The following is a 23,443-nucleotide window of genomic DNA, read 5'->3' as shown; positions in this document are numbered from 1 at the left end:
AAGATATTTTCGTAAATAAGTATATATTTATACATAGTATTGATGTGCAAAGTTTTAATGCTTTGTCTGCAAGGATTTAAATATATACTGTATAATGTCATCTCCATGCAAGCTAGCTGTGGTGCTCATTATTTTCTTAATTCTAATTTTTACACTCATGTTGATAATTTACTAATTACACTAAGGTTTTATTACCGAACCCGAATACGTTACTAATAGTCCACTTAACAATTACTCCATTCACTTTTTTGTTTCGTTAGAAATTACCCAACTTTTCTTAAACATTTGAAAACTTGCCATATAAAAAAAAATTAAAAGCCTGACCTCTACATGAATTAATTTTAAAATAAAATAGTTTTAAAAATTGTATTTTATATTCAAAATTACAAGAAAATATAGGAGGTTTGTCAGAAATATAAATGCTGGTCACCATATTGTCAAATTTCATTCAAATTTTAAAATTCCAAAATCATATTTTTAACTGTTGTTTAAAAGTAGATAAAGTCCTACATTAAGGGTTTCAGTAAATTTAGTTATTTTTATCCTGTTTAGTGTTCCTATAATAAAAAGTAACTAATGAGGATGTAATGTAACTACATTACAATTTTCATATTTGCAACCTTAGTAATTTTTCAATACCTTAGCAAAGCATATTATGCATGTTGTATATTGCTTATTCACAAATAAGGCAACGAAGATATTCTTCAAGCAGTGATGTGTTTTATATATACCTAGCAAAAGATTATTTTTCTAAATCGCAACATCAACTAAAATTACTCTATGACATTTAATATATTGTCATAACTTATTTATTTAATAGTTATTATGTAATTTTCCTATGAATTTGTGACTAGAAACATGTTATTACTGTATTAAAACCTTCATTCTGTTATAATAGACGCTTACTGTACTGCACCGAAATACGTTCAGTTTCACTACAAAATGAAGGAGCAGAGCGATGATCCATATTATGTACACATGATCCATCTGCCATCCAAGTGTCATTCATTCCTAATGCTACCACTTCTTGATAAAAAGATAAACAATGTTAGGATAATCTATTCCAAAATGTGTCCTACCTTTAGTTACATTTTAAATTGTAAATAATGTTGTAAATATGTCATCCATGTTTCGAAATATTTATAAATCCCGATTTTTTTATTCCTAAATTTAATTTTTCTATTAGATTCTTTATTTGTATTAATGTATTTTAATATATTAATATTATAAATGTATTAGATGCTGTAAACTAATAACAAATTAAAAATTATTTTATCACAGCGTCAAGGAAATAGATCTTCAATCATCACTGTTTAAGCAGAATGAAATGAATTATACGATTGTGTATGTATAATATGTGTACTGTATACAATAACGAGTGGATAGCTATGTTCTATTTTCGGCCCACATCGCCTTCGGTATTATTGTTCCATTAGATGCAGGGTGACGTAGTTGTAGCATCAGAACCCTTTAGGGACATTTATATTTGTGAGCCTGTATTGAAGCATAATAAACCTAGACAATCAATTTAATACTAAACAATTTGTGGTTTCTAATACTATAATATTTCTTCTAAAATTCTTCCAAAAGATGAACATGAACTCAAGCTAAACTCGACAGTTTCGTTATGTGTATTCCAGAACCCTTTAGGGATTATATTTGTGAGCTTCTATTGAAGCATAATAAACCTAGACAATCAACATTAATGTGGGTTTCTAATACTAAAATATTTCTTTTAAAATTCTTCCAACAGATGAACATGAACTCAAGCTAAACTCGACAGCTTTGTTATGTGTACCCCACAACCCTTTGGGGATTTATATTTGTGAGCTTCTATTGAAGCATAATAAACCTAGACATTCAACATTAATGTGGGTTTCTAATACTAAAATATTTCTTATAAAATTCTTCCAAAAGATGAACATGAACTCAAGCTAAACTCGACAGTTTCGTTATGTGTATTCCAGAACCCTTTAGGGATTATATTTGTGAGTTTCTATTGAAGCATAATAAACCTAGACAATCAACATTAATGTGGGTTTCTAATACTAAAATATTTCTTTTAAAATTCTTCCAACAGATGAACATGAACTCAAGCTAAACTCGACAGCTTTGTTATGTGTACCGCACAACCCTTTGGGGATTTATATTTGTGAGCTTCTATTGAAGCATAATAAACCTAGACATTCAACATTAATGTGGGTTTCTAATACTAAAATATTTCTTTTAAAATTCTTCCAACAGATGAACATGAACTCAAGCTAAACTCGACAGCTTTGTTATGTGTACCCCACAACCCTTTGGGGATTTATATTTGTGAGCTTCTATTGAAGCATAATAAACCTAGACATTCAACATTAATGTGGGTTTCTAATACTAAAATATTTCTTTTAAAATTCTTCCAACAGATGAACATGAACTCAAGCTAAACTCGACAGCTTTGTTATGTGTACCCCACAACCCTTTGGGGATTTATATTTGTGAGCTTCTATTGAAGCATAATAAACCTAGACATTCAACATTAATGTGGGTTTCTAATACTAAAATATTTCTTCTAAAATTCTTCCAAAAGATGAACATGAACTCAAGGTAAACTCGACTTTCCATTTAATTAATTTCTTCCTACGTACCTACGTTATGTGTACTAGACATGTTTAGACGGAGAGTAAGCAGGAAGACATGCTTAAATAAACAAGTTTATTTCATTAACGGCGTATGGTAAACATTTAGATTCCAAGCCTCTAAGGCTGTAAATTGTACAAATACGTATTTTTTTATAATTAGGAGTGAAATATGAAAGAGTTTTGGTTCCACATTGTTTTGCTTACCCAATTATGTAAAGTTTATACATAATAAGAATTCTACCCATCATGTGATCAGCATCCAATAATCGATAGTGTCGCTGATTGGTCATATCGGTTGCCAATGGATTGAGCTTCAGCCAATCACTATTGAGCGGCACCTCTACCACTTACTTTCACAAGCGGATGTACGTTAATGGTTAGATTCTGTTTAACAATTTGTCGATTTATTGACATGTTCAATTAATTAACGAAATATAAATATATAATTTTTAAATTGTGATATCACGTAGCGATAACCGTACTTGGTTACTACTTCTAAGTAATGATCTTCTAAGTTAGGTACTAATGAGATGATTATTATTTACAAAACTAATCGTCACCAGTTATCGAATTTATTGTATACTGTACTAACAAATACAGTGTGTTTATAGTATTGGAAGTTCGAAAAGTTACAGATACACCAGACTTTTAGTCTAAAACTATTCTAATGGTGGTGAACGACTTCTATAACAAAAGCGTTATGTTATGTGACATATAAAAAGATACAGGAAATAAATTTCGACATTGGGTTACGTCCATTGCGGTAAAGTTTTAATTGTATTCTCCAGTGAACATCTTTGTATCCAGTGCTACTCATAATAAAAACCAGACCCGTATAATATGAAAAGTGGGGTTTTTAATGTGAACAGAGTAGGTTAAAGCATACGAATTTAAATGTTGTCAAACTCTTTTTGTAACAAAAATATCTCATAGAAAAGATATGAAATAATTGCTAAAACCCTAATGAACGCGTTTAATTCCAATAAGAAAAATTAACGTAAGAATTACTATTCGTATTATAATAGCATACTAATGTATCTTAAACGTTTCCTGGTTTGCTGAGCTTTAGAAAAGCTTATCTCTCGTGGATGTGGAAAACATAAACTCTGTCTGTCTATCTGTCTGCCTGTCTATCTGTATATCCGCACGATATTTCGTAAACAAACTGAATTATATACTTAAAATTTTGTGTATGAGGAACACAAGAGATCAAAGATGGTGCACGTAACTCCATGGAACCTGGTCGAACGTTATAAATATTTCGGTCTTAAAAATAAATGTGATGGAAACGACAAAATAGCAGAATATATTTGTAAACAAACACAATATACCTCTAATATATTCAAACATGTGACATATTAACACAAGAAGCTTAATTACCATAAGACATATTCAGCTATGTTGACCTAATTTGTAGACCTTTATTTAAAAAACACTGATATTAAACTAAAATTAATAAGTTGAAAAGTGAATGTATCGTTTAGGAAGATATCTTCAGAAATATACCTTCTATACACTTGAAATTTGGCATGAAACTTTATTTCTCTAAAAATGGGTTCTATGGTGCGTAGTTCTTTTATGTTTGATTGTGTGTCTGCCTGTCTGTCCGCAGGAAATCTGGAGATAAAAATTAGAAATATATTTGAATTTTTGTATGCAGCCTGTTACGACACTGGTAACTTTAAATACACTAGCCTAAATTTTACTCAGAAATAGATTTAAGACAATTGAGCACGGGTGTTTATGTTGTAGGTGACATCATTCAATATTACGAGTATTTTACAGATTTTTATCAGATTATTGTTATTGATGTTTTAATTTGTAATTACAGCTTTTACTTGTTTCCAGATTGCTAATAAGCAACTGGCCTTGAATCTATTTCAATGTATAACTAAAAGTTTACTAGCCATAATAAAAACTGTATTTTGCCAATATAAATTTTATATTGATTTATTGTTGATTAACTGACTTCCCTCTTTAAAGTCTAAAATTCTTACCCTCCCCTATTGATACCTTCAGAGGTTATTCATCTGGTGCCAGTAGCAAAAACAATATCTCCCCTTGATAGTGCTGAGTAACGAAGACTAAATTTAACAAATTTGTACGCCTAATGTAGAAGTGTAATAGAATATGGATAAGAATATATATCCGGAACCAAGTCTGCCTTACACTACACATAATCTGAAAGCTCATGATTTCCAATAGACCTGACATCAAATACTTGGGCATTGGTGAGCGTTCTGTAAGGGCATTCCATAGCACAGAAAGGTAATTGAAACAACTATTCGTCTCAAAACCTCATCACAATATAAAAAGCGAGTTTTAAGTGCTCTTACATGGCTTGTTGTATCTTTCCAAACAATAAGGTTGTACTCACATTGGGAGGTGCGTATCTCTGCAACTCCCCCTAGCTCTACTCCAATAGTGTTATTTGACACACTTAACTGGTTGACTGAAAGATTCCAAATAACTTTGATATTAGCAATAACTTTGGGAGGAATATTCCCAAATCTCTTCAACCCACCCTATCTAGCTTTACTCCACTAGTGTTATTAGACACACTTAACGGGTTGACTGAAAGATTCCAAAAAACTTTGAAATTAGCTATAACTTTGGGAGGAATATTCCCAAATCTTTTTAATCCACCTTATCTAGCTTTACTCCAATAGGATTATTAGACACCCTTAAATTCATGGCTGGAAGACTCAAAAATACCTCACATTAAATACGATTTTGCCAGGAAGAAACAAAATCTTTGTATCCCACTCTATCTAAATGTATTGTAATAGTGTTATTGGACACTCTTATCTAGTTGACTGGAAGATTAAAAAAAAAACCGAAAATTAGCTATAGTGTTGATAGGAATATTTACAAATCTGCAAACCACCCTATCTAACTCTACTCCAATAATGTTAGAAAATACCCTTAAATTCTATTGCCTGAAGACTCTACAAATCTCTATATTATGAATAACTTTGGCAGGAATATTTACAAATCTCTGCAACCCACCCTATATAGTTCTATCCCAATAGAGTTATTGAATACCCTTAACTGGATGGATGACTGGAAACCTCATAAATTCTGAAATTAACAACGATTTTGACAGGAAATATTAAAATCTCTGCAACTCACTTATCTAGATCTAATCCAATAGTGTTATAGTGTTATAGTCCAATAGTGACACCCTTAAGTGGCTGGCTGGAAGCCTCATTAATCATGATATTAACTACAATTTTGGCAGGAATATTCCCAAATCCCTGCAACCCATCCTATCTAATTCTAATTTTACAGTGTTACTGGATACCATTCATTTGAAATTATCTACAACATTGAAAGAAATATTTCCAAATTTCTGCAGACCATATTTTCTTGTGTTGTCTTGTAAACCCAGATGGTTGAGATCTTCAAGAGCTTTGTTGAACACTCTTAACTGCATGGTATTATTCTCATAAAAACCCTGAAATTAAGTAAAACATTGAGAGAAAATTTCTTGAATCTCTGCAAGCCCTTTTGTGGAGAAGTTCAACCTGCAAAGGTTGATGAATTCAAGAGATTTTTTATGACACTCTTACCAGGATTCCTCCACAAAAACAGGAATATTTACAACATTGTGAGGAGTATTCCCTAATCTCTCTAACTCATTCTATCCAGCTTTAATAGGCCCATAAGTTTGAACATTTTGTTAGCGTTATTGGACACCCTGAACAGAAGTGTTGGTTTTCAAGCATACTGAAGTTTTGCGAACATTGGGATAATGTTCCTACATCTCTACAACCCACCCAATCTTGCTGAAACACAAACGAAAGATTGGAACCTTTAAATGACGTAACTTTAAATACATTAATATCTCTTACCATTATTTTGAAGGTCACAGGCATTTGAGGAATATATAGAGCTTCATAATAAGCATCTCCCCTCCTGAGAAAGGCGGATATAACAGGAAATAAAAACGATCTATTAGATGGCAAACTTCCATATTTATTACAAATTCAAGACATTTCTTCAACATTACAAAACAAATAATTATCTTAAAATATAAATATAAAACAAAGAGACAATGAAATGGTTATTTACAAAGTGATCACGCCATTTTTATATTTTACACAGTATGATCACCGGCATATCTGTACAATGTGATCAATGTCTGAACCACTGCCGGTTTCTGTACAGCGAGAGGGAGGGGTACAGTCAGTTCTTGTGTCACTTGTTCCCTATACATGAGCTCCGACAGACTATATACACAGCTTCGTAAGTACTGCATTTACTTACTAATATCTACACAATTATGGGACTGAATTGATGAAACTAAATTGTCAAGTGTCTAACGTCATAAAAATATAAGTAATGATTATTATTGTAAATATAACAAGGCATTATATTCCAAAAGCCTATCTTTCTCTATAAAATACGTCGTAAACGTCCACTTAATGTTAACTTTAAAATTCTTTGTCAAATTTGATATTTTTTCACATAGGCCTACATAAAAAATCCATCTATGAAGTTTTAAAATACACTGAGGACTAGAAATGTACATAAAGACTATATGGAATTAATAAAAAATATACAGTACATTCAAGACGTAAATTTAGCAATAAAATAAAAATAAATTTATTTCGGTTTGCCAGCATATGAAACACACACAGGTACACAATCCAAAAGAAAATTTGTTTATATTTTGTTTAGATGGTAATGTCTGTTCTGGATCTTATATTAGTCATAAAATGGACGGGGGATTGTTTTAAACATGTAAATACATAATATTGTGCTTGGAATTATATGTTTAAATTATAAGTTTATTGATAAACTCGTATAAAAATGTAGTCCTTGCACTCCCATATGTAATAGTTGACATGTTTAGAAATTATTGCAATTTAACTTGTTTCTTTAAATTAAAATGAAATATAATCATCTTGTAAAAGTTAATGAGATAAGCTCTTTAATTACTTAGTCACTTGTTTATGATTTAGTCTACATAGAAATATAGTTAGCATATAAATTGCTATCATTTAAATGTGTAGTTTAACACACAAAAATCAAAAACACATTAATAACAATATAAATATATTTTATATACACTATATATTAGGTTTTCTTGGTTTTTTCACAACTAAATATATTTACTCATGTGTTGTTGGTACAATGGTTCGAGTTTGCATTAGTTAAAAATAAATATAATCCATGTCACATTGGATGTCATACTAACAAAGTACATAATTTTTCCAGAACTAAATATACCTCTTGATTATGTTTGGGAGACACCCTAAACTATTGCTCTAATTTTTGGTTGAAAACTCAAAAATATTAACAGTATATTTATAAACCTATAATACTAAAGATTGTTAAGCCTAATGCAAGTGTGTATTTTTAAATTGTCTATATATGGATTTCATACCATCCTGAATATAAACATTTATATATTTACAAAAAAATCAGAGAATTAAATGGGAATTTAAAAGAAATTATTTTAGAATATAAATTCCCCACTCCCTTTCACCAAGTATCTTCATATTCGAATTATCTTGAGCTTTGTGATAGCTAATATAAGAGTCTTTTGTATTTATGATATGCAAAATCAAAATAAATTTGGATCTCTCATTGCTTAATTAAGCATAAAATATTATATTCAACATAATATTTTTACTTGATGCTGTATTCATATTATTTTAGATAAAGGACTATTACTACTTGTTTCCTATAAGCAATAAATGTATAGGCTATATTTTCAGCTGACCTTATTAAAGTGTGAATTATATCAATTTTTTAATATTGCTTCTACTTTTCCATCTGAACAGTACTAAAGACTGTTGACATTAATTAAAAGTTCTTGGAAAGATAAATTAGGGGTGGGGAAATTGGTGCAACTTCAAAAATTATTAATGAAGCCAAATATTATTAATATATTACTCCAATTTTATAGATTGTGCATTTTAATCCAATTTATTTTAAAGGGATTTAAAGAAATAGTCAGTAACCTACGGTTATAGTTCAAAAACCTACTAATATTGTAAATACAAAGTAATTTAAAAAATATGATATTGTAGGTGCCTTACAATAATCAATCATACACTAAAAATTTAAAATCAAAACAATTTTAAGGAGTAAATCTATGAAAAAGTATACTTATGAAAATAATTATTCTTATAACCCTAAAATTGTTTTTTGCCACAAAAATAAAAAAGGATAAATACAAAATTTGGATTTTGCTCTTACAAATAGGTGAAAATGGGTGTAACAGAGCACAGGTTGTAATTTTTAAATTTTAGATTGAGGACTGTAGCAAGGATAATAGGAGGGGTTTGATTCCAAAATAATTAAGTTCATGAGCTTAGTAATAACCTAGTACACAAATAAGTCTATTTTAAGACGTTTGAGAACCATAGTTATAGACAGTTTAAAAATAAAAATGCTATATAATAATATAGTAATATTTTTTCAACTATTCCAAATATAACTAGTATTCAATTTTTAATTATAACTAATATCATCATAACTAATAGTGATTCATCTTTGAATCTTGTAATTATTCTTAACTACGTTTAAATTTAATTTTTGATGTGTTCTTTCTAAGGATCATACTCATATATTATTTTTAATTTTTCTTTAAACAAAACAACAGTGGTATGTAATATTTGATTTGCAAATCAAATCTGAATCATAAATACACTTTATATAATTATCTTTATGGTAACATTTAGCTGTCCAAAGAAATCTAAGCTAGTAACAGAAATAAAAGTTTATACAAATATATTCATAAAATTAAATACAACAATATACATAAACAATATACAAATGTAGACAAATATAACATCACTAAGGCATACACTTCTTTATTATTTATAAATATCACTTTACACATATTCTGTTAAACTTCTTTTATAACTTGAACACCAAGCGCAATAAATATTTTATGGGAAATTAACAATTCTTCGTAAAACATTAAACTTTGATTAACAAAACAACTATTAATCTGTCGAATAACAACTCTTAAATATATTTAAAGTTTATAAAATCTTTTAATTTAGAACAAACTTAATAAAATATAATTGATTTAATTTAAGATTTCATTGGAAATATAATTTAAAGGTTTTAGCCAAAAAATCCCATTAGGATACAAAATCTAAACACTAATACAAACGTAAACGTTATTTTATATATTTACGTACAATAAATGATAATTTATTGAAAATATCGGTAGGCCTATTATTTGCCACCTTATGATCATCGAGTAATGAAACTAAAAAAAAAAGAATTTGTTTCGTCTTAAATGTTTTAATTAGTAAAATCAAATTATTGTAACAAAAATAAAAGTTAAAATGATATAAATATACATTATATATAATATTAAATTTTAAAAAAATAACTAAACTTGATAGCAAGTGTTTATTATTTTTTGTAATTAATTTAATAAATATTAAATTGCTTTAAAACATAACTAATATACAATAAAAATATTTTCTTTGTATAATAAAATTAAATTTGATAATATAACTGGTTTATTATATTAAATAAATATTTTTTAAATTTATTTTATAATTAAAAATATATAACTAATTTAATAAATTTAAAAAATAATTAAAAGATATTCAATTATTTTATAATTTTCAAATCTCACCAAAGTAATAAAAATGTATTAATATATTACATATCTGTGCCTTCTAAACACACGGTTATATTCTCTTTTAAAAAACACACACAAACAACGAACTGGTTCTACACGAGAATCAGATCTCGGCTTTGTCAATGCTGTGCGGCTGATACTGACAACTGTGTCTGAGCGGCATCGTCCTCAGTGTGAACTGATCGCGGTGTGGCTTCGACAACATCGTGTTGAAGTCATAATAGGAGCGTTCCTGCCTGCCGTTCTGTTCTGGTTCGGGGTGGAGGTACGCTGTGCCCATCCCGCCCAGCTCGAACCTGTGCTTGAGGGAGGGCGCCGGGCAGAAGTAGGAGGGCGGTGTGGTCTCCGGCAGCGGGAAGGCCTTGTTGTAGTAACTGATGCGATTCATGGTGGCGCCGTGGTTACTCACGCTGGGCACCTGCAGATCCTTGAAGGTGTTGATGTCCTTGGACCGCCGGCGACTTCGGGAGGAACTGCGCCCGTGTCCTCGCTACCCCCACCACACACAAACATGACTACAAATCCTCAACAGCCTAAGGTCCTGCTCCTATCCTTTAAGTAAAATCACGCGGTAGAATTCAAGTGTGCATGGAAGTTCTGAAAGGCAAAGAGAAAGAAGGCAATCACCAATGTTTTGTTGGCCCACACTGTTAATGGTGCTTAATATTGCAATAGGAGGTGCTCGTCAGTCAGGCTACGTACTGGACTTGGGTACAGAGTTGCACCGTGGTACTGTCATGTCAACCATGCAATTTGAAAGTACATCATGTTTTTATAAATATATGTCCAGTATTTATGAAAATCATATACTGGATTTAGAACATGCTAACTGTTGGCTTACTTGCAGTAGCAATAATTAGAAATGTCCGAATTGTCTTCACAACAAAATTTTCCGATGGGTACAAACAAAAGTAATAATGATTATTACATGTAGTGTAACTGTACAAATAGAAAATTTGCTTTGCGTATGGAAATTTTTCGTAAATTTTCAAGTCGTCAGTCAAGTATCCAATGGTCAATACAGTAGTAATCAATTTGATACGGAAATATTGAAATAAAACCACTTACTGATTTACTAGAAGACCTCTCCAACATTTTTATCATCACTTAAATATCACTAACTTAACACAATTTCCAGCACACTTAGCTAAGTATAAAAATAATGCAAAATGAGGTTGCAGTGCTCTGAAAACGTGCATTGATGCGGGAAGTGCATGAGAGTGCATTTCGATCAGATAATGTTACAGAGTGCTTAAACCAGTGATACAGCCATGCTAACCGGGTAACCTTATACAACAAAGACGAATCATTTAACAAGACTTCAGTAAGAAAATACAGTAGCGATCTTAAATTTTAAAGTATGTACAGTTAAATGCATCGAGTACAAAACAACTAAAAATACACAGTCGCTAAAACATAAACAATGCAAATCACATTGACAGAACGAGAAAACGAGTATCTTTCACTGCACAAATTATTGTCTCTCACATTCTAGAGTTATCGTTACCAGTTCTTGCACTGTATCATCTTTGGTGACGACTAGCAAAATCATAAGTGCTATTCATTGAAGCTATTCTACACTAAAAACAATCATGACAGATCTATAAAGTGTACACACAGAGCATACATGGCCGCGTATGACATTCAATCGTCTATGAGCATCCGGAATGGTGGAACGGGAGGACGTGATACGACCGGATGTGGGGGAGTGCACATCGAGTGAGCTTCAGACAATGTGTGCAAAACCACTAAGTGCTGTCCATATCACATGCGTCAAAACGATCACACGAGTCCATTGAGATCAGGGTGCAATATCACATGACCACATCGAGAGTTGGGGGTTGTCACTCAAGGTGCGAGAGCGGGGGTGGCGGGGGCAGCGACCGCTACACCCTGGTGGGGGGCTGCAGGACCATGGCGGCCAGTCTCACCTTCATGGCCTCAGGTGAACCACCGGCGGTTATCGTGTGGGGCGGCCGCCTCGTGGGAGTGGAACAGTACATCGTGTCCCCGGGGTTGTGTAATACCCCGTCTATCTTCGGCGTCTTCCTACCTGTGCTGTCAAGCTCGCTTTTCTCACTGTAAAAGATTACACTAGGGATGGTCACAAGATAATTTCAATGGCAGTAAAATATTACTACACTAGTAGGCCTAAAGGTCAAAATATAATTTTAGTTACTGTAAAAGTTTATACTGGAAAAGGCTAATCTCTAATTGAAATCACTGTAAAAAATTATAGTGAAATTACAAAAAAAATTATTTAAATCACCAAAAATGTACACTGAAGATGACCAAAAAATAATTTCAATCATGGTGAGAAATTATACAGGATATGGTCATAAAATAAATTGAAAATATTGTGGAGATAATGAAATGATTAACCTATCTTGATTTTGTTATTCTGATATATAAGATCACCGCACAGACCAGTGGCTCATCACAACAATTTTACACTGGAGATACCAAATGATCCATCATCATTACAGATTGGACTGTAAATGACTAAAATATAATTATAATCACTGTCTAAGATTAACTGGAGGTATAATGACAGAAGCTTAATCACAGTCAAAGATTACACTAGAATTGCTAAAAGATTATTTAAATCACCGTAATAAATTACACTGGAAATAGGAAACAGATAATCGCAGTAAAATGCTACAATGAGGCATTAAATAATTTTATAATACTTTCACAAATTAATATGCATACATCCTTTATGTTTAAATTTCTCACAAGTATTAAAAAACTTTTGTATAAATAATTATATCAAATTAAATATTTACCTTTCCAGATCTGTCGGTCTGAAGTCTCCTCTTCCTAAAACAGAATTATAAAATTATAAATAAATAAACACATGTTACTCAAAAGAATGATTTAAATATGAATAACACTTTAGGTGCAGGAATAGAGATTTAAAAATATGAGTTTTCTGCAATACTGGTAGGTATTGGACTCTTAATTTTAACTTATTTCAGTATTTTTAAACAAATACTGAATCTTTATAATAGGTTCAATGGATTTTGATCAAAAGGTGAATGCTTTCAAAGCGTTAGATATATCATTTTTGAGAACAATTGCTTTCAAAGTATATATCATTAAAGCTGACTATACTTCCTGCTTTAGTTTACACATTTCTGTTTATTATAAATATACTAATGTGAGAAACGGTAAAACACCATATTTATTTTACTGGGATAGATGTATTATGAAAATAAATTGAAAAATATTGGTTTAAAGGGGTTGGGAATGTTTTTATGATTGGTTATTAATACTACTGTAATGTTGCTTACTTATTACTGTAGTACTGAGATATTCTCAACTGCAAACAAATCCAATGACGAGTTTCCAACCTTTTTCATCTCTAAGGACATAAAACCTGCCATACTGTCACACTTTATTCTACCTAAAGGTTAATAATTCTGGGTCCTCGTTGATTACCTGTTACTAACGCTCCCCAATAATTCTAGGCAGGAGATTGCAGACTGATCCCATGTGGATTAATGTAACATTTCTCCTCTGAGACCTTGAAACAGAGCTGGTAGCCTCTAGCACTATTGTTACCTCGAATTTAAAATTAGGATCCAAAAACATAGGGTAAATCCTCAAAAGGGTGAATCTCAAAGTTACTGAAGGGCTACTATCAATCCAACGTGGAATATCAAGGAGAAGCAAATGATATCCTTACTCAGAGGCCCAATGGATTTTGGGAAAGGCTAGTTTTAGGATTATGAACAAAAATTGTATGGTTCTTCCCTCTAAGTGAACGCAGTCCCTAATCCGCTGTTTTGATCAAGAAGACAGTCTTGCACGAGCATTTGATAGAAGATTTAGAAGACTGAATATTATTTCTAATCACGGGTGTTAATTATGCAGACAATTTATCTTAAATGTCAACTTCTGGTCTCATGGATGGTCTCTGACCTAATGTTTTGCTCGAATGCTCGTATCACTGAATAAGTAATAGTCCTGATCAAGCATTAAAAAGAAAATCTGGTTTATATTTAAATCTCTTTTTATGCTGGAGGAATTGAATAAACCACCAACCGAAACGAAGTAAAGTAAGCAATAACGAATCAAAACTCACTGTTGAAGCAGCACTTCTCGGCTCGAACACAGTAGACTCCGCAGAGGATACAGAGTAAGAACACAACAAAACACGCTCCAGCCAGGCTGATCAGGGTCGTCATGGCTATTGGTTCTGTAAACACACACATAAATGATCAGGTGAGAGGAAACATTTTGAGTAATACACTAAGCCACACTTAAAACTACTTGAAGTTAAGGAGGTGGATATGGGGGAAATCCGCTCTATCAATTCAAGAGCTGGAAATACACAGTTTCTATCTGTATGCATGATATCTTGAAAACAAATCGACCTACAGACTTTGCATAAAGCTTCATTTGTACATGAGCACATCGAGTTCGATGATATTTCACGTGACTCCATCGGATGTGACTACAGCTTAATGAACAAATTTTACAATTGTCTTATGGGTATTCATGATAGAAAATAAAGAAATTTGTTAACAAACTGAGTCAATAATTTGGCATTTTAACGTCTGACGTAATCTCTTAGATTTAGTTCCTGATTTTATGTTCACTAAATGAGATTTGGAGTGTTAGTGAAAAGTTTTACATTTGCCTTATGGGTAGTCATAATATAAAACTAGAAATCTATAGTAGAAGGAATAAATAGTATTGTTAACAAACTGAGTCAATCATTTGACGTTTGTAATATTTGACATAGTAACATATGTAGCTCTAGATCTGTAATTTTGCATGCAATCTCAGCGAAACCCATTACACTACGTGGTATGTCGTACTCCTATATTGTAATAAAATAGCATTAATGTGTTTATTTCAGGATTCATGTAAAATATTATAGCACACGTGATGCACTCTACTGGGGGTAATGATAGACACAACAATTTTGAAAATTATACTTTTTTAATGCAAATTGAAAGAAATACATTAGATGACAATTCATAGAATTAAACGCTTCTAAGCTACCAATTGTAAGACACCAGCGTATAAACAAAATCAATACAGAACGATCCTGACAAATCAATCATGCTGTAATCTTTTCGCTACCCAAACAGTCGACAGAAAGGAAAGAGGTGACACTATCTGTACGTTACTCGTACATTGAAGCGAAAACTTTTCAGTTCTTAGAATAATAAATACTGGAGAATAATGTATGATATTATAAAATTAAATGTATTCTAACCAAAATTATTCTAATCTGGTTGATTTCTTGCTAAGTTTATCCGCACATACTATTGCAACCTGAGTATCCATGGGCTATGTATCTTCCATCCATGTTCTGTTAAAAAAAATCACTGGATGATACAATGTCTATTTGTGATTTGTTGTTAAATTGAGCAGATTTGTACAAAATTTTATGTATCATTTGGAAACATTGTGTTCATTATTCTGACCACTGTATTTTTTTACCACAAAACGGAAACAATTATGGTCATTATGATTGCAATGGTTACACAGTGTTTAAAAAGATATGGGTTTAAAAATTTTAAATAATTTATTCTTTTTATAACAGTTTTAACTTTTATTCAAATCAAATATACTTTATACTAATTTTACTTACTTTCCTTAAGTTTAATTATAAAATAATAATATCTTCCTAGGGTGAAAATATTTCATGTTTATAACAGGAATAAAAATAATGTGTATTTAATATTGAATTACTAATGTGAAAAAGTATAATATTTACATAACTATTAAACTCAAATGTTAAATAGGAAATTTAGTTAGAAACATTTTGGTAAAAAAGTATAAATTTTAAATTAAAATTATGAGTACAAGTCTTTTTAAGATCTGGTAATTGCTTAATTTTGGTACATTTTTTTGCTTGTACTTAAAGCAAGTTGATAAAAAAATTCTCACATCTCATTCATTCAGACACTCGGTTCTCAATAGTTTAATAAACGTAATAAACAAATAAACATATCCCTGATGACATCGTTGACACACACTATTTTGGAGGAAGCAATTAAATAGGCTACAGCACTAAATACTGGTTCTCTCTTATATACCATTTATAGGTTTTAAAGACTTTTACAACAGTAGATCACACATTTAGCGAACTTAACCTAGGGTAAACAAATAAACAAAACCGCATGCAGTGCATTAAGTGGGTTAGTCCTGTCAGTACGACTATGGTGAGTCAAAACGAAAGGTGGGTCGACTTGCCAGTATACGAACCACGGACGGCCAGCCGCACAGAGCAGCGATCACTGCCTCGGTCGTTCTCCACGTACATGAAGTAGTTGCGGGAGTCGGACAGCTCCACGTCCTGGATGTTGAGGCGGGCTTCGTAGCAGTCTTCTCGATCGTCCTGTCACATAACAATGTGCTCATTCATAAGATTTAGTTTTCAAAATATGTCATACAAAACTTCAATAACAAATCTCAAAGACCGTAAAAGAGCAAGTCCTTAATCCTTGAGAATACTGATATCCTTCTATTGGTCATCATATAAATAACGTGCATTAGATTGAGATTGCTGGTTGCAGAGAGGTCAGAGACGGTGGACTTTGGCTCTGAGCTAGAGATAGCGCAGTTTCAAATCTTATCTGTAACCGCAGCACTTTTTATCAGTACCTTGTACTGTATCGACTCCCCTTTATCCTATTTGATAAGATCCTCTTACAGACCAGTGGCCCATTAGAACTAGTGATGAGATAACTGAAAGGATTCGATAACCTACTAACCTATCATTCATTCCTTTGTTAATCGGTTATTTTAGTCAAATAAATAACCGACTAATTCTTCTAATACAACCCAGAATTACTGCCGTGGTCAGTCATTTAACTTTCACACCACTCAAATAAAAACAATTACCAGGATTAAGTACAATTACTATGACTAAATAACTTAATGACGTCTAATTAGGAATTTTAATAGTTGGTTCAGAGTTTATGTACACATTATACTTAAGCAAATACTATTTTATATTTTTAATTATAAAATATTAAAATCTCTGCCTGTTCAATGAACTAAAATTAAAAAGTTTTAGGATTACTAACACAATTAAATTCTTGAGATATTTCGTTCACGATTTGATCAAACTTTTGGAAAATATTAAATCAGAACTTAGACGATAGTGATTGATGTAGGCCTATGTGCTCTTATTTTCACCAACATTTGAGAATTTGAGAGTTTTAATTTTATTGGTAAGAGCAAAAATAACCGACTAATCGTTTAATTTAAATAACCGACTAATCGATTACATTGAGATAACCGACTAATCTTTTAATTAAAATAACCGACTAATGGGTTAGTTTTCATGAACGATACATAAATTGATATGATATCGTTACTGCTAATACCTGTATTAGCTCTTCGGCGTGGTACCCTCCCTTGGCCCTGGCCCGCCGCTAGCTGCAGACTGCCCCATTCCCAGACCACCCTTCGGGGTCGAGGGTCGGCGCAGACGACCTGTCTCAGTAGGGCGGGCTGACCTCGCATCACCACCACCTCCACGCTGGCGTCTTCGCCACCCTCACGTAGAATCTGCGGCGCACCTGTCCAGAGCACATCAGTTACGGTATTTCAGACAAGTTCAAAACTACACAGTTTAGTAACCATTTTTTGTGGTTTTAAATCAATAGAAGGCATAACAGAGTTATGGTGGAAAGGGTTTATTCAATGCGTATGATGACCTGAAATCTGACGCTGGTTGACTCCTGGAATCTGGAGTCCACATCTATCTGAATTCTCAAAGATTCATAAAAAGTCATCGACGAAGACGTTCAAAACGAACTCAGCATATTTTCGACATCAGTGCCATGTATACTATAAAGGAACTCAGCAGCAATTCAGTGTAATCTAGATGAGGAGGTACTCTCATTGCATTACCAGGTGCACATCAGGTGGACTACGGATTCCAGGAGTAAATCGATACTATTGTCAGAGTTCAGACGCTGCACTGATGGTGAAAAGGAGATTCGTAATAGAAGACTTTTAAAACCTTCAAACCTGGTTTTTCAATAATGAAATCTGAAAAAATTTAATCATAAGATTAGAACAGCTACAGACCATCAAAACTTTCTCTGGAACATGACTTCTGGAAGATATATACTCATACGTATACTGGGTTGATTTTAATATCCCAAAAACATTAGTACAGTAGTCCAATTTGACAGTATAGTATAAAAGTTTTAAATATAAAAAATATATTGAGGTCTGAATGTTGAAATTGTATTGGAAAAATCCATATTCATTCGAAGACATGGTGTCCACAATTATTTCGGAGGTTCTATGGTAAATTTAAAGTTCTACCACATTATTCACACATTTTAGTAGTCCAGCATTACCGTTTATTAATATGGGCACCTATAAAATCTTAATCATTGTGATTTTTGATTACAAAACAAATACAAAATATCTAATTATAATATTAATCTTTCACTGTAGGAACGAACATGCCATATTGAATACTATAATGATTATATCGTATACACGATGAAGAAATAAAAATAAAAGAATCACAATAATTAAAACGATCATTAATGAATAATAAAGGGTCAAAAGGGAATATAAAATAAGCATTAATTACAACATGATCAATTTTACATTACGTATAAGACTAAAAGAAGCTGTAATTAATAATCCTTTGAAGAACAAACGATTCATTAATCTGAGAAGATTTGTTTACCGGCTACATCCAATCAGGAGCTCGTAATAACACCGACATACTCCCCGTGACGTAATGACTGCTACGACCACTCACCGACCACCTGAAGACTGACGGCCTCGCTCTGCACCATGCGCTCGCGACCTCCTATCAGGTTCACGACCCGACAGACGTACTCGCCCTGGTGGTCGTAGGTGACGTTGCGGATGACGAGGCGAGACTCGGAGCCCCTCAGCATCGCGTCGGGGGAGGTGGAGGGCGTCGGCTTCTGCAGCCACTGGTACGTAGGGGGCGGGTGGCTCTCGGCGTCGCACGCAAACACGGCTTGCGAATACAGAGAGGCAGTCTGCAGACGGTCCGGCCCTACACTCTTGATAACAGGTGGATCTGAGGGCAGTAATGTACAGATTATATTACCACAATTGCATTACTGGGTTTCTTAAGAGGGTGTAGTAAGGTGACCTTGAGTTTTCTCCTATAAGAAAATTTTGAAACTCCATGCAGTTTTACGCTCTAACGTTAAGTCGTAAAACTAATGCAAGGTAAAAGCATTTGTACCTTGTTTGGCAAACCCATATTTTTGTTTTTAAGTGAAGCTACTTCCTTCATTGTAAAGAGTGTGTAGAAGTATTTGTAAACAGATAATTAACCATATGAGCACCAATAGGCTATGCATTGTCTATCCATTATCATGTTCTGCCAAAAAAAGATCATTCTAACGTTTAGTCGTAGAATATTGGAGGTACCTCATTTTAAAGGTGAACACATCCGAACGCTTAAAGCTTTTTTCGATATTTTTGTAGGTAATACAGTAACAAACCACTAAATTTGTTGCACTTAATAGTTTAAATTTAAAACAACTATGAACAGCAGAATAAAAAACTAAAAAAAGCGTTCATATTATTTATATATTTAAAAAGAAATACCTACCATAACTTTAAAATATAAAATATGGTCGAAAAACTACACGTGGTTTAACATTGCTTTATATGGGACGCCAAAACCCGCAAAACCCCAATTAATTTCAATAGGCTATGGTTTTTTACTTTTACTCTGTACTTGTTTCTGAACACAACAATCTATACAATTCTACCATGTAATTTTGTATATAGCGTAAATGTTTAAGCAGAGTTTTGGTAAAGTAATGTGTTATGTATTTTGTTCGTTTTTATCATACTGCAGTAAAAGTAGCTTTCTTACTCGGACAAAAAAGACAATTAAGGTGTCTTGTGTGACTTTGTGCATTTTGAATATAAAGTAAGACGTAGCAAACTAAAAAATTGGATTAATTTGATTTTTCGTTGTTTCCCTAAAGTTTACCTTTTCAATTTAAGATCATAAAGTGTTGATGTTTTCACATTTTCAGTCAGTTGATTTATATAATCTGTACTATTGATTAAAAAAACTGTAACTAATAGATTAAAAAAATTAATTTAAAGACCATTTTCAGATGTTTTATTTATTTTTTTAATTAAATACTAATATTTTATGAAAACTATTTTACAGCTTATACATTACTTTTGTATACTCTAAACCTAATCTAGACCTTACCTTATTTATTACGGAAATTCTGTTATGTAAAACCTTAGATTACACTATGCTGTTCATTTTGTAATGAAGAGGCTACTTTGATCAACGTTGTAAATTCAGTAGGATGACCGGATATTACTGCTGAATTCCGGAAACATAGTACATCATTAAACAAACTTGTTTTGGAAGCATGAAAAATGAACGAAGTTTTAGTAAAAAAAGTATACCTACCGGTTGAAATTTATTATAAAGGAAACCAAATGACCAACGGCGATCAATAAAGTTCTTTATCGTAGTCTGCCAGTGCTTGACAATATGACGCTATCCTCTTCGTTAAAGTTATTTTATTTCTTTAAAATTTTAATCACCCATACATCTAGATGTTTATTATTGGCAGTTTCGATTTAATTTTTGACTGAATATGGATATCTACAGTGAGATATTAATATTACGAAAGCTTAATTGTGTTATCAACGTTTAAACGCGGTAAGAACCGTAAAACTCGCTTAAGTGCATATACATAAAATGGATAATTGTAAAATAACGAACTTATATACAATTTATAGACTAAACAGGTTTCTTTGATCTTAAAAACCAGGTTGTAATTAAAAATTAGCACGGCACGCTGTCAATGCAAATATATTTCTGCTTATTTAAGTCGGTTTTAAATACCTTTGCGGCTTTGATGGGGCAATAAGCTATTAAAGTTAAGTCTGCTGGGTTAATAATAAACACAATAAACCCGTCCTCATAAAGTTAGAAATGTGCCAGAGCATAAACTTATCTTTCACAGGCATCCCACCTTAAATTAATGTCTCTTTCCCCCTTCTTCAACGCCCACCTAATTGAGTCTTATAATTAGACGCTTCACTCCTCAGTTCATTTCACAGCGTTTGCGTTGGAATTAAATCAATTAAGTAAAAAAAAGGACTTTGATATTTTAATTAGTAGTCTTGTAAAAAATAGCACAAAGTAGCTGTTACAAATGTTCTAAAATGTCGTCTCTCAGCTTGACCACACAAGTTCCTGTGTATTTTTTAGAACAGTGAACACATAGGATCTACAAACATCTTTAGAAAATATTGTACCGGTTAATGCGCTTGAAATATTTAGTTAAAAATACATTTAAAAGTGTTATTTCTAACACAAAAGAAAGTATATCGTGCTACTTACACTTGACGTCCAACTGTACAGTGAGAGGATCGCTTGTGCCCAACTTATTTTGGGCAGTGCACGTGTAGATACCGGAGTCTCTTCTAGTTACAGGTCGGAAAGAGAGCGACTCGTCTGCGACAGGTATCTGGTTCGCTTCTCCAGCTCTTTTCCATAATATGTTGGCCGGCGGATTAGCGTCCGTGACACACCGCAGCACCACCGTGTCAACACCCTCCTCTACGTCAGAGCCGGGGGTACCGACCAGCCGCGTCTCGGGTGCGTCTGTAACAAGCAAGAGTTTTCTGTAACACTTTACTCACACACCGCAGCACCACCGTGTCAACACCCTCCTCTACGTCAGAGCCGGGGGTACCGACCAGCCGCGTCTCGGGTGCGTCTGTAACAAGCAAGAGTTTCTGTAACACTTTACTCACACACCGCAGCACCACCGTGTCAACACCCTCCTCTACGTCAGAGCCGGGGGTACCGACCAGCCGCGTCTCGGGTGCGTCTGTAACAAGCAAGAGTTTCTGTAACACTTTACTCACACACCGCAGCACCACCGTGTCAACACCCTCCTCTACGTCAGAGCCGGGGGTACCGACCAGCCGCGTCTCGGGTGCGTCTGTAACAAGCAAGAGTTTCTGTAACACTTTACTCACACACCGCAGCACCACCGTGTCAACACCCTCCTCTACGTCAGAGCCGGGGGTACCGACCAGCCGCGTCTCGGGTGCGTCTGTAACAAGCAAGAGTTTCTGTAACACTTTACTCACACACCGCAGCACCACCGTGTCAACACCCTCCTCTACGTCAGAGCCGGGGGTACCGACCAGCCGCGTCTCGGGTGCGTCTGTAACAAGCAAGGGTTTCTGTAACACTTTACTCACACACCGCAGCACCACCGTGTCAACACCCTCCTCTACGTCAGAGCCGGGGGTACCGACCAGCCGCGTCTCGGGTGCGTCTGTAACAAGCAAGGGTTTCTGTAACACTTTACTCACACACCGCAGCACCACCGTGTCAACACCCTCCTCTACGTCAGAGCCGGGGGTACCGACCAGCCGCGTCTCGGGTGCGTCTATAACAAGCAAGGGTTTCTGTAACACTTTACTCACACACCGCAGCACCACCGTGTCAACACCCTCCTCCACGTCTGAGCCGGGGGTACCGACCAGCCGCGCCTCGGGTGCGTCTGTAACAGGCAAGGGTATTCTGTACCACTTCACTGACACGCGTCTGTAACAGACAATAAATCTGGAATACATACAACTTGTGGGATTTGTTACAAATAAAATTCAACTAGTGTCTCCCGCGTAGTACTTAGGGCGCGTATTCACTTCTAATAAACAAACTTCGATGATCACACATGTTAGAAAAACTGAATAGAGGAATAATAGGAAATACGAAAGGAAGATACCGTGTGCTTTACATTTTGAATGTTTGTATGATATCTATATATTTAATTTTTAGATAATCTGTACTGTTGTGCATAATTTTCACAGACCTTCCATGAATTTGTACATGGCGTAAGATTTAATTTATATATAAAATTGCTAACTTGAAACACTTAAATCATGTCATCAAAGACACAAAATTTACTATGACACTGATTCTTACGTGGTTCGTGTTCCATATTAAACTATGGATTTGTAATAACTGGTAACCACGTAATCACGGTTTTTTATTATTCATTGATATTAGATAATAACAAATAGAGTCCACAACTAAGAAATAACGACACTCCTAACGGCTGTGGTTTTCTTTTAGCCACTATGCACGGTAAGGTTTTCAGTCCTCGACTGGCACGTTTAGCCTGAGGTCGTATGCGCCTCGCCTGACTGACGGCAGACCGCG

At 33.6% G+C, this 23,443-nt stretch overlaps 1 protein-coding gene across 1 annotated transcript in view; it reads right to left on the bottom strand.

Annotated features, from left to right (window-relative positions):
- Positions 1-12,122: 12,122 nt before the first annotated feature.
- The window catches only part of LOC124364162 (irregular chiasm C-roughest protein), a 281,545-nt gene continuing 270,224 nt past the window's right edge, over positions 12,123-23,443 (bottom strand). Inside the window, 8 exon segments of the mRNA XM_046819416.1 lie at positions 12,123-12,321; positions 13,029-13,062; positions 14,330-14,443; positions 16,456-16,600; positions 17,595-17,618; positions 17,620-17,789; positions 18,998-19,288; positions 21,605-21,868. Of these exon segments, the coding sequence (XP_046675372.1) occupies positions 12,129-12,321; positions 13,029-13,062; positions 14,330-14,443; positions 16,456-16,600; positions 17,595-17,618; positions 17,620-17,789; positions 18,998-19,288; positions 21,605-21,868 (1,235 nt within the window). The 3' untranslated portion in view covers positions 12,123-12,128.

The sequence above is a fragment of the Homalodisca vitripennis genome, chromosome 6 (genome assembly GCF_021130785.1).
Source record: "Homalodisca vitripennis isolate AUS2020 chromosome 6, UT_GWSS_2.1, whole genome shotgun sequence".
Taxonomy (NCBI): Eukaryota; Metazoa; Arthropoda; class Insecta; order Hemiptera; family Cicadellidae; genus Homalodisca; species Homalodisca vitripennis.
Note: the sequence above shows the minus strand (reverse complement) of the source record. Positions and strands in the feature narration are given on the sequence as shown.